Source organism: Scleropages formosus, chromosome 4, assembly GCF_900964775.1.
Source record: "Scleropages formosus chromosome 4, fSclFor1.1, whole genome shotgun sequence".
Lineage (NCBI taxonomy): Eukaryota > Metazoa > Chordata > Actinopteri > Osteoglossiformes > Osteoglossidae > Scleropages > Scleropages formosus.
In genome coordinates this window covers 38,840,328-38,857,734 of record NC_041809.1, presented here as the reverse complement: position 1 = coordinate 38,857,734, position 17,407 = coordinate 38,840,328, and the positions used below count along the sequence as shown (strand labels likewise).

The following is a 17,407-nucleotide window of genomic DNA, read 5'->3' as shown; positions in this document are numbered from 1 at the left end:
ATGCAGGATGTGCACGCGTGATATTTACCTGCGCACTCGTCCCCTTCGCGAGCATTCGGTACGGTTCCTCGCGCGAACGGACACTCACTCACGTCAGTCTCGTGCTAAGTGCCGTCCTCCCGCGCTCGTGCAGAGGAACTCAGTCCAATCCCGGGGGGGGGGGCGGAAGGTTACGACACTGCGAGCGCGCTCATCTTCGTTGTCCTTCGGTGGAAACCGACACGGCCGCAATGTTACATTAGAACGAGGGCATAAGGCCAACACGTGTTCTTTTCTTTCCTCGCATTAAAAGCTCATATTTCTCCATAACACAAAGGAACGTCACGAAAAAGCGTGTCGAAACGAATTTTTCTTGTTTCACGCCGGGCGTCGACGCGCCCACTCTGCACCCCTTACCTGTTGTGCTCCGCTGGCGCTGCGCCCTCGACAAGCCAGGCAGCGCTTCGTTCAATCCAACACAAACTTGTTTACCAAAAAATGCAGAAACACGAGCGGATGGACGACTTTCCTCACGAGGGATAAACAAGGTTTTGTGCAGCAAGTGGCCGTACAGTAGCAGGCCGCTAAGTAGAAGTATCGTATGTGATCAATTTCGTCTTCAGCGCGCAGCAGCAGCCGCTGAGGCTGTGAGCCGCGTCATTCATTCACGAGACAAGAAGAAGAAGAAGAGGAGGAGGAGGAAGAGGAGGTTCGCGACGCGCCCCTTGTCTTGTTTAGTGTCCGCGCTGTCGGCGGACGTGCTTCGCAGGACACTGTGTGCGAGTGGCGAATAAGTATGTTTTAACACATTCGCACTCGACGCGTGTTGTTCACCTCTTCTTCCTTAGCGCTAAACAGAGAGGCGCCGCGGCGAGTGAGTGAGTGAGTGAGTGACCGAGATGGAGGCGCAGTGCGTCAGTCGGTGTGTCCTTCCTCGAGCTACAGGGCAGTGAATGACAAGTGCTGGAAATATCTTTATTGTTGCTGAAAAAACGCACAGCAGAAGTGGAATGCGTGCTCGTAAGAAACGCAGAAGTAAGATCATCATCATGCGCAGTCATTTAACGATACACGCGGGAGCTGATTCCGTCACACGCGGTGCCGCAAGGTCAGCGGAAATCACAACAATAATGAAAACATAACTAGACAATTAGAGCATTACTGCAGTCTTTAATGAGAAAGCTGCATAGACGCGATCACGTTGAAGTCGACCGGCGTCATGCTGAGACACGATGAACGTGATGATGATGATGATGATGATGATGTGATGATGATCATCGAGTTCCAGTCAGTCGGTGTGCAGTCTCGACTCGAGTCGAGAGGACACCGCAGCAACGAAGGAGAAAACGAAACGGGAAAAACTAAAGCAACGGAAAAAAGGACAAGGAAGGAGGAAATGAGATGGGAGCTCCAGCCTGGAAGTGTATCGAAATGTAATGTAATGTAAATGTAAAATGGAACGTATTGTTACTAATGACTCTTTGCTGCCCCCTGATGGCATTGCGCAGCGCCGAAACGATCGCGTGCGGCGGACCCTAACCTAAGTTGGAGTCCGCTAAATACTGTAGTACATCCTGCTGCGTACTTATCGTGCTGTGCGTCACTGGAGAAGTTCAGTCATGTCGCAGAAAAATATTGAAGCGCTTCACCGAAACGCCTCTGAAAAGGACATACTAGGCGCTCTCAGCTAGGAGGCCGCTCAGCGCGTGCTGCTCATGACGCCAAGGTCGCAGGTTCGAGCCCTCGGACGAGTCATCAGCAGCCCCCCCCCCCCGGGCCCCGCCAAGCGTTTTATTGCTGCTATCACTTATATTCAGACAAAAAACGTCCATATACTGCTTGTAAGATAGGAGGGGGAACAATCCTGAAACTTTCTCATTTTCGTACCTAATTTATATTTTTAGCCCTTGCCATAAAACCCAAAATGTACTGTAATGAAGCAAATTAGGAAAAAAATGTAAAACCAGATTAACTGAAGCAAGGCAAAAACCTAATCATCATTTACCTTTTAAACTACATCTATAGCCCAGTATATGTTTTTATACAAAGGTGCATATATGACCAAAGTGACACTGATTTCAGCATTTGCCATTTCAAGTTACTATTATCACATTTAGCAGGAATATCTTAATCTGACCTACTTTCATTGTTATTATTATCATTATTATTGTTATTTATTTCATTTGTCGTATGATCAAAAAGATCTTTAACCTCATTGGGCAAGCTTTAAGCTGTAAAATTGGCTTCATGTAGCCAAATGTAACATTTGACATCCCTGTTGTCGATGTCCATCAAATCCGCCGGAGTGGGTGTGTACGAGGGACAGTGACCCAGCAGATGTTTTGCAGTTTGTTGCTGCTCTCCCCTTCGGCATCCAGGGCTGTCTGCTCATCCCGTTTCGTACACGTGTGCCCTGAATCGGCCGTGCCCGGTGCGTAGTTGGTTTAGGTGGTTTCCAGGCGGTTCAGAGGACGGCACTGGGATAAACCCGTGTAGCCATGAGTCGCCAGTCTTTGTCCATTGCTTTCGCCACTCAGCTGTTTTCACTTTTACGTTCGTTATTGTTATTACTATTAGGGACAGTAGGTAGTGTAGTGGTTGGAGTCCTTGCACTCAAACAATTCAGGTTTGAATATCACTTCTTGATGTATTGTAGTACCCTTGATCAAGGTACTTTACCCCAGTAAACTGAAACTGTACAAATGAGTAAATCATTGTTCATCGTGTACAATGATTTACACTCGTAACTTGCTTTGGAGAAAAGCATCAGCTAAATTCATGTATAAACGCAAGAAAGGATGCGTTTATTGCAACACTTTTGCATTTTCTTAAAAAGCACATAGTTGTGCCGTCTTTGGGACATTCCTGGCTTTTGCCCTGCCGTAAGTGGGTCTGCAAATGGTTAGTCTCCCACTTTTTGCTGATTTGAATCGATACTTACAGATACATTTATAGAAACCAAGTTACTGCCTGAGATTTACTTCATTGCTTGACTCACAGTTTGATTTCTGTGATGTGCTATTTTTGGTCACAGTGTGACCGCCCACTTCGGAACTGAGACCTGATCCCTTTCTAAGTGGAAATGTGTTATTCTATGTAAACCATGTTTACTTTCCAGCTACTCCATATAGATTTGCTACTTGAAGGGAAATTGACATCCACCACCACCACGTACCTCAGAAATAGTCATTGAGTAAACTACAGTAAAAGCTGAGCACCAATTCCGTTCTTTTAGCCCTGAACGTGACCTCTTTTGGCAGCACTTGCATTTGCTCATTCATCTGCAACATTTCCAATAAAAGCACCAGCTACTGTGTTGTAACAGTGTTTTCTCTAAAAGCAAAATTAACTCCACATCACATTGGCACATAGCATACATGCCACTGCTGCCATTCAGAATGACACTTGATACATGACCCAGCATAAAAGTGATAAAAACCATTTTGACGTGTACGCATCTGGTAATTATACCCTACTCTCCTAGAAAATATTCATTAGTACATAAACAAATGACTTTCTCCCGCTGACCTTTGGCCTCTAACGCATCCTTGAGCAATGTATTTGTAAATAGCTCTGGGCCCAGAGCTACACAGGTACAACTTATTATAGAAAAGAGATGATGAGCAGAAGCCGGAAAGCTGATGTTACAAGAAATGCCATTAAAGGAGCAGAGGTCATATATCTAGGCGGTGTAGTCATGTATGATTCACAGAACACAGAACAGAAAGGCAACCAGTTTGTCTGCTCATGTCATGAATGCATTACATAAATGGGATTAAACTCGTTAGCAATTTTTCAAAATGAACTCAGAAAATTCATTTTTAAATTTACAGGTCACCTATACGTATTACACTCAACATTCAGCCCTGAACAGACATGGGCGTGCACAAAAACCAATAATGCACTTAGATGAAAAAAGGATAAAAAGATAAAAATGTATTTAACAACACCTACATCTCCAACGTATTAATCATTTGTGTCCAACCATTTACAATATTCAGTTAGGCTATAAATAAGAAAAAAATCAATAGGTGGATGTCTATCAGAGCTGAAAATGTAATTGTCACTGAAAATACTGAAATTAGACGAATAATTCTACTCCAGTTAAATTATTATTTTTTCTGTTTTTCACTTTTACTATGTCTAAAAATACATTTCAGTCGATCAGTGACTCTCAGAAGGCCATGCTGTTAACCAAGCTACTGTAAATGCTGTGCACTTGGTGGGTCTTAGAATCTTAGGTATTTACTTTCACACTCAGTTTAGCCAGATTCAAATAAAGTGGCAAAGTCCATTTTCAAGCTTTTATTCTTTTACATTTACATTTATTCATTTAGCAGACTCTTTTCTCCAAAGCGACGCACATCTCAGAGAAAATACAGTGAGTTCATTACATCAGGAGAGGGAGCGAACTGGATGCAGACACGTGATTCTAGAGTACGGTTAATTTGTCACATTCCACCATATGAAACAGCGTACATCACACGAGTACCTTTATTTTTATTGTTGCTTCTTAAGAGACATTTTTACACAACGCAACTTGACACATGTTACAGTTCTACACTTTGTCCTTTTAAATAACTAGATATTTCGAAGTCAGGGCAACACTTTTTTAAATGGATCCATTTGTGGACCATTAGCTCCCAATAAGGAAAAGGTTCATGCCAAATATGGAACAGATTTGTATGCAACGAGCACATCATGTTTCTACAGTAGGACATGAAAAAAGGATAAACAAAGAAATGTGGAGTGCAAATGAGTCATGTAATGACTCATTTTTAAGTGTGTGTGTTTGTGTGTGTCAAAGTGAGAGAAGAGGATCTGGTGTTCAAGAGTATCTCCATATTGTCATGTTACATCAGGCCATCTCCTAAACGAAGTGGCTATGTTGACATTGTGCCCTATAAATAAAATGGCATCTTCTTATTAGTGCACTTACTTTATTGTGTCAGTGGATCAACAAGCACTTGGATTTAAGGAGAATCTTTATTCATTTATCTGTCAACATTTGCGCTATTGTTTTGTGCAGCAAGTCAGCGACAATGTTTTTCCCAGTGTGCTGCAGATCTTGACAGAGGTGTTGCAAATGTTATTGATGTTCTTATTTATAAGTCAATGGTCAGTACTGTAGAGCAAAACCTCTATCATCCAGAAAGTTTGGAATGCAGCCACTAGTGGCCGCGATGGTGTCAGCAACTTGCAAGGCAGGGTGACGCTCAAAGTAGCGCAATCATAGTAAAATGTATGAAATGAAGAGGATGTACCTTTCAGATACACATTTGTTTCACATTTCAAACATCAGAAAGCAGTCCGTTCTCAGTAAGAACAAAATGAATTACCACGTCTGATTAGACATATAATCTCAACAATTTTTTAACAAAAAAGTTTTCAGAAAACATTCATTACATACACCAGAAATGTGGGTCAGCACATTACACTGGATGACACTTCAGCCTAGACATATTTTAAAAATATTTAGTAAATATTTCAAAATGCCTTCAGAAAGGTGTGCGCCATGTATTACGTTTTTGGAGAGAAAGATAAACATATCCTGTACATAATAAAATATACTGCAATATATGTTGGAATATATGTCCTGTATTTCAAATATGTAAATATATTAATTGCATGTGGGAATTTTCTTATTTTACAGACTGTGACATAATAAGAGAGTATCATATTAACTACAGAAAGGTCGATTTGAATCTATTAATCATGCAGTGACCGATAAAAAACTATGATTTGAAGGTGTATTTCGAAGGATTCCGTCTGTGCTTGTGACACAGGTGATGCGGTGCGTATCGTCTAAGGCCTGGCAGTAAGCGTCGAGGAAGTGTGCACATGGAGACATGAACGAAGCATTTGTTGTCATTCTGATCAAGATCTATGATTGAGAAGAATTTCCCCAGGGAAAAGCAATAAAAAAGCAGCACTTTGAAAGCTGTGACAAGGTGATTTTGTTACCCCCCCACCCCCAACCCGACCCATCTCACCTCCCCAGCGCCTCGCAGAGCACTTTTCTCCGGCTCGACCGTGTGTCCAGTAGTAATATCGCGCAACTCGGCTGCACTGTACATCTCACTGCATGAAAAATGATAAAAAGCAGTGAGAGGAAAGTGCCGTATCTCTTCTTTCTCCTTGTTTTTCTCTCCTGCACTCTCTCTCTGTCATGCAGACACACGAACACACACGCATTCCCAAATGAAGCGAAGGAAACACTTCAGTCCACAAGGGAAATGAGATGGATAAAGGGAGGTTTTCAGGTGTCTGAGGAGCTCTGAGAGCTTCCACACAATGAGGGCTTGTGGCAAAAGCACTTGAACTATGGACTGAAAACGGCTCTTCGGCTACTGGGCGACTGACACATAAACTGTGTTGCCTGCCACTTACGAACACAAACATTGAGAAGAGCGCAATGCAGTAATACTGGATGTACTGGTTTACTACTGACTACCAAGTTTGCAACTGTGACTCATTCTGGGTGCTTTGTATCCCTCTCTGGACTTTGGTTATTCTGCTTGGTACTGATTGTTGGAGCTGGATACTGTCTGAGCGTCTTCTTCTTCATTCTGAGAAAGAGAGAAAGTGTGTGTGTGTGTGTGTGTGTGTGTGAGAGCAAGAGGAAGACAGACAGATAGAGAAAGAGACAGAGGGAGGACAGAGGAGGAAAGACAACAGGACATCAGGATGGCTGGTTAGTTGATCACAAGTCATTGCGACAAGACAGATGAAAAGAACAAGAACCAGTTGAAACCCTCGCAGACCTTCCGGATAACATTTTAAACATCCTATACCACAGCTAGTAATACGTTGTACTTTAACCTCTATATTTTGTTTTCTGTCACTAATTTTCCGCAGAATGGATAACATACCTGCTTTGTTAGAACTGATATGCACAAAAATTGTTGTTCAGAAAATGACTACATAACACAGTTAAGAGCTGATTAATAAAATGCTTTATCATTAATTTTTAAAAACTCTGTGTATCAAAACTGTATTTTAGAACGGAAGATACCGTCAGAATTCTCTAAATTCCAATAAAAGTATCAAAATGCACAAAAGATGCAAAGATACCTGTTATATGCGGTGCCTAATACAACATCGTTGGAAACACAAATTAACACGACTCCTCTAACCGCCGCTCAGAACAAGGCTTCAGGAGAGAAACTTGGAAGCATCACTTTCCCTTTAGGGCCCGTAGGTGTAACTCTGAAGCTGTGGCTCATCTCTGCTGGTGCTCAAGTTCACAGTAATGTGCACAACCCACCTACACACAAAATGCAACCCACTACTTGATGACTCAGCAGTCACCCTCCAGTCTGTGCTTCTCCACTTTCATTTTGCTGCGCCAACTTCATGCCCAGTACTCTGTACTCCCTATTAGCACCTCAGGGCCACTAAAGAAACTCAGAAGGGACAAGTCTAGTAGCTCTTCAGAATGTTCTTTGGAGTCTTAATTGTGTGTATTAAGAGAGCACTTTACAGGCCATCCATCATTTGCCAACTCAGGGTCATAGCAGTCTAGAGCCTGTCCTGGAAGCACAGGATGCAAGGCGGCGTACAACCTGGACAGATTTTCGTCCGTCACGGGGCAAACGCACACACTACGGGTAATTTACAGTCAACCAATTCACGGAAAACTGGACACAGGAAAGAAATCCATGCAAACACAAGCAAAATGTGGAAACCAGACACAGACTGACCCAGATTCAAACCCACATTCAAACCCAAATTGCTGGCACTGCGAGGCACTAGCACAACTCGCTGAACCAATATGGTGCTCTGTTTTGGATTTTCCCTAATTTTGTTATTAGGTATAGACACACACACACAGAGTCTGAAACCGCTTGTCCCGTTATTAGGTAACAAATTCAATTTTTGCCTCCCTCTCCTTGGTCCTCATCCTCCTCGATCTGTCTGCTGCATTCGACACTGTCAACCACAGGATTCTACTTTCCTCTCTTGGTCAGCGTGGGATCAAAGGAGCAGCACAAAGACAGTTTGAGTCCTACCTATCTGACAGATCCTATCAAGTGGTCTGGCGGAGCTCTCATTCTTCTCCTCTGCCTCTCTCAACTAGTGTCCCATAGGGCTCGGTACTGGGTTTTCTTCTCGATCTACACCTCCTCCCTTGGCCCGGTCATAGCCTCCCGTGGATTCAAATACCACTGCTATGCTGATGATACCCAGCTCTTCCTCTCCTTTCCACCTGGTGCGTCAGAGATTTCCGCACGCATTGCTGCCTGCTTGTCGGACATCTCTTCATGGATGTCTGATCACCACCTCCAACTCAACCTCTCCAAAACAGAGATTCTTCACCTCCCAGCTGGTCTGTCCTCCTGTCACCATCTATCGATCAAACTGGACAACTCACTCATTTTGCCCACCTCCTTGGCTAAGAGTCTGGGAGTGATAATTGACTCAAGTCTATCTTTCTCTCAGCACATCGAAGCCACAACCCGGACCTGCAGATACATCCGGTGTAACAGCCACAGGATCCATCAGCGTAGGGTATCATCAGCGTAGCAGTGGTATTTGAACCAGTGGGAGGCTATGACTGGGCCAAGGGAGGAGGTGTACCTTGAGAAGAGAAGAGAACCCAGTATCAAGCCCTATGGAACACTAGTTGAGAGAGGCTGGGAGCAGTTCTACTGATGCATTTGTAGACAATAACCAGGGTCTTGGAATTGATCCGGGCAGCTATAGGACGCCAGTGCAGAGAAACGAGTAGAGGAGATATGTGGAAACGCTTTGGCAAATCAAACACAACTTGTGCAGCAGCAGCGTTCTGTATCAGCTGTAGAGGTTTAATGGCAGTAGCAGGAAGGCCACACAGGAAAGAGTTGCAGTATCCAGATGAGATATCACCATGTCCTGGACAAGTAGTTGGGCAGAGTCAGTTGTGAGGTAAGGACGGATCCTGCGGATGTTATGCAGGATGTATCTGCAGGTCGGGGTTGTGGCTTCGATTTGCTGAGAGAAAGATAGACTTGAGTCAATCATCACTTCCAGACTCTTAGCCGAACTGGTTAGCCGAACACTGTTTAAGAACTGGTGTTCTATGTTAAGTCACAATAATTCTTCTAATGTCAGAATAATGAGAATGCCACAATAACTCTTCCAATGCCAAACTGAAGCCCAAATAAAATAACAAGTGCTGAGTGTGGGATTAGCAACTCCACCCTGTGATAAACTGATACAAAAAGAAGTCTTCAGCAAGCTGTTGTTGGTGGCTTAAACCCCACCTGGAACGATGGGCAAAACTAACTAACTAACTAACTAACTAACTAATCTAAATCACAATCAATAAAAGCTTAAAAACAGAGAAATTTCTTGATTTAATCACTTTCTGCGATATAACCACAACAAAAAACACATCCCGCAAAACACACACACACACACACACACACACACACACACACACACACACACATTTTCAGAACCGCTTGTCCCATACGGGGTTGCGGGGAACCGGAGCCTACCCGGCAACACAGGGCGCAAGGCCGGAGGGGGAGGGGACACACCCAGGACGGGACGCCGGTCCGTCGCAAGGCACCTCAAGCGGGACTCGAACCCCAGACCCACCGGAAAGCAGGACTGCGGTCCAACCCACTGCGCCACCACACCCCCCCTCCCGCAAAACATTTTTTCATTATTTTTATGAAAATAAAAAACTTATCTAGCATTGTCAGTTACCTTAGAAAACCGTGTCAGATAAATAAAGGTTCATAACCAACAGTGGCGTAAGAACTGGTTGACACACCAAAAAGTAATAACAGCATGTCATAGTGCCCCCCTCGGTAGCTTGTAATAATAATAATAATAATAATAATGTACACCCTAGTAAAAGTCCACGTGGTGAGAGCAGGACTGAGAGCAGGATGGAGACTGGTCAGGAGCACTGTGTGTCTCACAGTTTTCTGGAGGCAGGAGGGTGGTGGAGGAAAGGAGGAAGAGGAAGGAAGGAGGAAGAGCAGGCACGTCGACTTTAATGAGCGGCACTTTTCCTTCCTTCCCAACGCCCCCCCACGCCCCGCTTCCCCCGCCCCCTCTAACACCCTTGTTTCCAGTTCGGTCCTGATGACAGAGTCTCTGATTCACGGACCCTTTCAATGTAAGTGAACTCTTTCGACGTCAGAGGTGAAAACGAGCGCCGTGTCCAATGATGTGGAACACGGTGCGGGATGATGGTGATGGTGGTGATGATGATGGTGCTGGTGATGATGATGATGATGATGATGATGATGATGAGAGGAAAACTGCGGTCCGCGACGCTCGAGATGGACGTAAACTGAGGAATGAGGTGCCTTTGCGAAAGACTCTGTGGAAAACGGCCTTGATGAAACTCAGCTGCGAGGGAAAAAGAAAGAACTGGAAACGTGTCATCGCCGCGCGCGTCTCCCGCTCGCGCCGCGGTGCCTCTTTTTGTCTTTGCCTCTCTCGGAATGCACTGCAGCTCCACGGTAAAAAAGCTGCTCAGAGGATGGGATGAACGTGAGATGATGCTGACTGATGCTGACTGACACTGACTGACGCTGACTGACGCTGACTGACACTGAGTGATGTTGAGCAATCCTGACCGACAGTATTAAGTGACACCGACGGCGACTGCGGATGCTGCGCACTGAGGACTCGCTTAGTTTTCATCTCCGTACATTTTATCAAACTGCACCGCCTTATGAACTCAAATGATGCGCGAGCGGGGGATCGAGCGCGGACCGTTTTCACTCGTCGCACCAGGAATCGCACCGTTTTCGGTTCCTTTATGACCTTTGCGGCTCTTCATCATGATGTGTGAGGAGAACATGAGGGAATTCGGGAAGGAAACGCGCTCCGTTAGCGAATGGGCTTCGTCTCCAGCTGCGCTGCTGCTCCGCTCGCGCGCGCGCGTAGAAATGCGTCTAATGAGCTCCGTCCACTTGGCTCTTTTTTTAAACCGGGCCAAAAATAGCTTTCGGGCGGTGTGATGTCAACAGTCCCGCGCGAGGGATGTTCTCGGTTGTGTTTTAACCCTGTCGTGTCCCCGTGCAGCCGACGTCGAGCTACACATGATGGAGAGCGGAGGAAAGGCTATGTATGAAGCACGTGACGGAACTGTTACAGCCGCTCGTCGTAGTCGTTGTCCTCCGCGCGACGCATCCACGCGCACTGCAGGTGCGCTTTTCCTCGGCTAAGCCTTAGGTGCTGCTTCCACGAACGAGTCTGTGGAATAATGGACAATTGAATGTGTGTGTGTGTGCGTGCGTGTCCCCATGTGCTCGTGATTTTCCTGCGCGGGGCTGTGGAGTGGGGGGATTCCGTTTAAGTATTAATGATGCTCACTCACACCACCACCTCCCTCTCTTCCCCCACACCGCCACCTCCTCCCCTCCCCTTCCCTCCCCTTCCCACCCCTCCCCTCCCCTTTATCTCCCAGCTATGATTCACTCACTTGCCGCAGCAATGAGCAACCAAGTCCACAACAGCTCCTCCTTGAACCCGCTCGCCTGGGATGTTCAAGAAGGACGGAACTCCTCGCCCGTGCGCACCGCCGACCTCCCTCCGCCGGTGGTCGTGAGCCCGTGGGACATCGCGCTGTGCGTGACGGGGACGCTCGTCTCGTGCGAGAACGCGATAGTGATCGCCGTCATCTTCTACACGCCCACCCTGCGAGCGCCCACCTTCGCGCTCATAGGCAGCCTGGCCGTGGCGGACCTGCTGGCGGGACTGGCTCTCATCCTCAACTTCATCTTCACCTACATGCTCGACACGGAGTTCGCGAGGCTGCTGTCAGCCGGGCTGCTCATCGCCGCCTTCTCCGCCTCCGTGCTCAACATCCTGGCCATCACCGTGGACCGCTACCTGTCCCTGTACAACGCGCTCACCTACCACACGGAGAGAACGGTCACCTTCACCTACGTCATCCTGCTGCTCATCTGGCTGCTGTGCGCGGCGCTGGGCTCGCTGCCCGTTCTGGGCTGGAACTGCCTGCAGGACGAGTCCTCCTGCAGTATTTGTCGGCCCGTGACTAAAAACAACGCCGCCCTGCTGGCCGTCTCTTTCCTGCTCATCTTCGCGCTCATGATGCAGCTCTACTTGCAGATCTGCAAGATCGCGTTCAGGCACGCGCAGCAGATCGCGGTGCAGCACCAGTTCATGGCCACGTCCCACGCCTCCTCCACCACCAAAGGGGTGTCCACTCTCTCCGTCATCCTGGGCACCTTTGCGCTGTGCTGGATCCCGTTCGCCATGTACTCCCTGGTGGCCGACTCCAGGTACCCGCTCGTGTACACGTACGCCACGGTTCTGCCGGCCACGTGCCACTCCATCATCAACCCCGTCGTTTACGCGTTCCGAAACCCCGACATTCAGAAATCCCTGTGGCTTGCGTGCTGTGGATGCGTTCCTGCCAACTTCTCCTTGCGACCAAGGACGTCAAGTGATGTATAACAACGTCGTCATTTTCCCCACTTCAAATATCGCTCATATTTTTTCATAACTGTATGCAGGAGATGTGCACACGACGCGCGTCATGACTTGTTTCCGTGACTTCGGAACATGTAAGCTATGCATTGATGCAATGTATCGTCCGCTGAAGCGATCAGTCCGATGCGCAGCACAAAGCGCGCACCCTTTGCTTTGGGGACAAAAAGGGAATTTCGGTTTGCTTTTTTCAGCGTGCTTGGAAGAGCACGGCCACGCGTTTTGAAACCTGTACCTGATATCCAAGAAATGTCTGAAATCACAGCTAAGATAAGGGTGTCTGAAATACTAGGCAAGGCCATCTAGGACTTGTGTCCTTTCAAGAAAATCTCCTACATACAGTGGCAAAATCTAACACAACGTAAGTGAGGGCAACTGCAGAACCTGTATGTGCTCACACCGATGTTAAGGAAATACGTTTCCTTAAATGACACCGCTTTTATGCTCAGACGTCCACTTTTCGCAGCAGTGTAACGGCCCTATTTGTACGGCTTAAATCACTTTATTTCATGACCTCACGAGCCACAGACGAGCCTCTTATTGCCAGCAGTGTCGACGGGTCTTTTTAAAGCGATACGGGAGGTTCTGCGGGAAAATGACGAAATTACATAACTGCAGCGTTCGCCGACACTAGTAATAAGAAAACCCGAGGAGAGCTACATTGTGGCAAACGGGGCTGTAGCGCAGCCGGTAACACGCGGGCGTCTCGCGCGACGTTTCAGCACCGAGGACAGCGACGGGCGGCAGCGCCGTAAATAATAAATGGCACAAGGAAAACACGCTCCTTGGAAGAAAAGCAGACATTTTATCCGTGTTGGCCATGTTGCCTTCCTGACACCTAGATCTGGACGGTTGGCGTCAAAGCCGCGAGAAACAACCATCGCAAGACACGCGAGACACACCGGCGAAAATAACTAGTCTAGGATTAAAATGATCTGATTAACAAGATCAGAAAAACAAGGAAACTGTTGCGTTCAGTGTGAACTGCTTGTGAGTGTCAGGAATCAATGAGAAACGTAAAAGTTTGCAAAGGCGGTGGGGGTGGTGCGAGAGGCGGTGTGTTCGAACCCTGCTCAGTCTGTGTGGGTTTCCTCCAGGTGCTCTGGTTTCCTCCCACAGTCCAAAGACATCCTGTTCAGGTTCCCCTATGGTGTGTGAGTGACAGAGAGTGAGAGTGTGTGTGTTTCACTGATGTGTGGATGAGTGACCCATTGTAAGTAGTGTATCTAGCAGTGTAAGTCACCGCAGTGAATAAGGTGTGTGGGCTGATAGTAACACTATACAGAGTTCACTGGAAGTCATTTTGGAGAAAAGCATCTGCTAAATAAGTAAATGTAAGATATACATTTATAAGATAAGATACAGAGCAGCAGGAGAAACTACACATTTTCTGTTACATTTACATTCCTGCTGGAACTCCACCGTCTAAAAAAACCACATTTTTTAGCTGCAAACTTTGCCAAATGTAATGCGACCTCTGAAGGAATCTACTTCTGTGCCATATTTGGGTTACAATGACTTTGAGTGCTGTAAAAACTACGGTTCACATTTACCAGTTGGCGAACACCATCAATTCAATTCAATTCAATTTAATTAAATTCAATTAAATTCAATCTATTTTTATAGCGCTCTTCTCACACAGTGACACAGAGCACTTTAACACAGGCATGAGGTAAGGAAAACAAATACATCAGATGAAGAAACAAAGAAGACAGTTGACTACTGACTATCATAATATAGTACTTTTATAGAGCTATATGTGTACTGTCCACAAAGGAGAGGAACAAAAACTCCCAGCTGAAAATGGAAATTTCCATTCAATTCAATGTACTTTTATAGCGCGCTCTTCTCACACAGTGACACAGCATCAGTGTGCCACAATGGCAAGTTGCTACTTGAAGTCCTTGTGCTGCACTGCTACCTGCCTACTTTTCCCACCATCATCACGTAACCAACTGATTAATAAAGTCACATGCAGGCTGGTCTTATATGAATTCACGGGATGTTAATTCAGATGTTCAACCACCGAAGTGTCCACTCTGTAGTGTAAGAAGCCAGTAGAGAGAGACATACATGGGTTATTGGCAGTACAGCAGAGTTAGAATGCAGTAAAAGATCAAGCATCCTTAGAACGTGCTGCTATGTAGCTTATCATGATTCCATCAGCACTCATTGTTTATCAGTAGTTTAAAATGTGAGAAAGCATTTTTGGGACACCACAAGTACAGACTTCCTCAGAATTAAGTCTGTTTTCTCGCATGATGACATATTATGTGATACACGCTAATAATGCAGGGGGTCAATAATTTTGTTCTGAGAACATGATTCTGCCGGTGTTCCGACATTCTTGGACAAACGGAAATATAAAAAATGTGGACTTGTGGTACAAACTTTCATCTTCATTCTGAAATGTTTCATAACGTTCCAGTGTTTGGCATATTGCTGCTTCCTTCTTTTGAAATGCACTTCCTCCTTATGTCATGAATGGGCGAGTTCATTTTGAAGGCAGAATAATTAAAGTCATGATTTCTTTTTTTTTATTATTTAATTTTTGAAAAACAATTCACAAGTTTTGCTAATTGTTTTCATGTATTATAGCTGTACCTGATGCTTTTACAGAATCTAACCAGCAAATAAATTGAGGGACGTCATTTTTTAATCTTTAAACTTTCACAGATTGTGAATTAGGGGTAAAAGTGACTTGGGAGTTACGAACAAAACAAGTTACAAACAGTCGTTTCGTCCCAGTGCTGTTGGAAAGTGCAGGAGAAAGTGTACTTTTTATTTTTTACATCAAGTTGATTGTACTGGAGAGTATCATTGCTCATGCTGTTACCAAAAAATAAACTGTAACAATAATACTGGGGAAAATATCAACTATAAAACTTGACATCCCAGCAATGGTACACATATGTTGATACATGCAGTAGGTTTTATACTTGCAAACATTTTTATGTGAACTTTTATATTTTTTGTTTTGAGCGGGTAAGCAAGTAACAATTATGATTATGCAAGTGACTGAAAATTATACAATGCTATGAAACAGTTTTTCAAACTGTAAACCTATTTTATTACATACAAAACTAACATGTATGTAATTTTTTTCTGGCCTTAGTTATGATCTCTTGCAATAATATTTAATGTAAGTGAAAGATATGAGAGTGTAATATTCCTTTAAGAAACAGTAATATATGGGAAAATATAATACCGCCATATAGAAAATGGTGTAGTTTGTCGAAATATGTTTCAAATCTTTTATTGATATTTTATTTACATATTTGTGTATAGCAGTGTTTACAATACATGTTGGACTGTGCACCATTAAAAATACCATATTTATCACATCATTTGAAATAAAAAGGTAACAATTGCTTATGTGTAGTACACGTAACACACATTACTTTATAAGAAAATGAATCATAACAGGAAAAAGTGAGAAGTTCATAGAGAGAAATCAGCATTAAATGCAAATTATGGACTGACCTTGCCCAGTAGGAGAGGATGACTTTGACCAGAGGCCTGTGGACAAAATGTACATCTGCAAAGACCCACGTGAAAGCAAAATCTTTCTGTTGCTGCCGAGCCACAAAAGCAACAGCACTGTTCGCTGCAAGACGAGACAGAAAGACGATGAAAGCCACCAAGGTCTCCTTTCTGCTTTTTTCACCACTCAGTATGAGTGCAATGGAAGAATGGCCCACGGCTGCTACAGGGGCGTTCTGCAAATACTGCGTTTTCCACATGATGTGTACGCCCGTGTATGGATGTTGTGCACTGTTACTCTGTGCGGTTAATGAGCGAGGTCATCATCTGTCTGCCAGTGGTCTGCAAGAGCAGTGGAAGTGGGCTATGGGCACTTGGTGGAGCGTCTTAGTATCACCTTAATGACCTCCTCCTACATCCCATATTCATACCTTGCACATTTTACAGGAGACGCTTGATTGACATTTCGGAAATTATGAGGACTTGTGCACTATGTGTCATTTCTAGATATTTAGTTTACGCTAACAAGCTAAGTATTGCAGAAAGAATAATAATAGGATCCATTGGAGGTGTTTTAAAACTAATAGCGGTGGTACTGAAACGTTTTATATTCGTAAAATCCTGCAACTGTTACACCAACCCAATGTCTCCTTGGTACCAACAAAGCTGATGGTCCAGGGCCAACATGCATTGTATTGTCCTTATTTCTTCATTTTATGTTTCAGATGTGGGGCACAGGATTTTAGTTCCTTAAGGTTACTTAAAAGTAGCGTTATTTTTCTGATGCAATGCTTAACTGAAACCATATTTAGATATAGAGCTATATTTTTGTATATGTCACTAGGGCATTAGTTTAGGTATGTTTACGGGAATAATTCTGTTTCCGTTTTTTGGCTTACTAATGCTCAGATTTGTATATTAATTGTACTTAATCACACTGAAAGTGTCTTACAGATATGAAGATGGAAGATAAAAAAAAATAATGGCACCCTTCGGATTATAGAGTCGCTTTGCCACTATTTTGTTACCAATGGAAAAAGTCACATAACATCTTTTTGGAAGTTTCCGGTGCGGTTTAGGCATTCAGTCATAATGCACTGATCACAAGCTGGCACTCTCTAGGGACCACAACAGGCAAGCTTTGGTCTGCTTTGGTCTGCTTTGGTCAGGAGAGCCCTGGCTCATCTAAAAACCCAGAAAGATGGTCCTAGAGGCTACTGTGTGCTGTACATATTGCAGCCTCTAGTACCATCTTTCTGGTTTCTGGTCAGAGATCGCAGGTGACAGCAATCCCTGCCCTGGCAGTCAGAGATTCTATACGTGGAGTGACGAAATACAGTCTGGCCAGCAAAGGAGACGGTGAAAAACACAAAATGACTCTCAGAAGTCAGAGATGCTGCGCAGCTGTGTTGGTTCACCAGTTAAAGAGCCCTTCTTCTGTGGGTTTCAGGGAGCAAACTGGTGACAAAGAGTGGTAAGCAGG

At 44.8% G+C, this 17,407-nt stretch overlaps 1 protein-coding gene across 2 annotated transcripts; it reads left to right on the top strand.

Annotated features, from left to right (window-relative positions):
- Window positions 1–10,025: 10,025 nt before the first annotated feature.
- LOC108934260 (G-protein coupled receptor 12-like) lies at window positions 10,026–13,534 on the top strand. Of its 2 annotated transcripts, none has more exons than XM_018751839.2 (2): window positions 10,026–10,093; window positions 11,396–13,534. In XM_018751839.2, exons 1-2 carry the CDS (start codon window positions 10,060–10,062, stop codon window positions 12,406–12,408), a joined length of 1,047 nt encoding a protein of 348 aa, XP_018607355.1. In that variant the 5' UTR covers window positions 10,026–10,059; the 3' UTR covers window positions 12,409–13,534. The 2 variants fall into 2 exon arrangements, with proteins under 2 accessions (XP_018607355.1, XP_018607354.2); XM_018751838.2 differs by lacking the exon at window positions 10,026–10,093 and adding an exon at window positions 10,126–10,442.
- The last annotated feature ends 3,873 nt before the right edge of the window (window positions 13,535–17,407 follow it).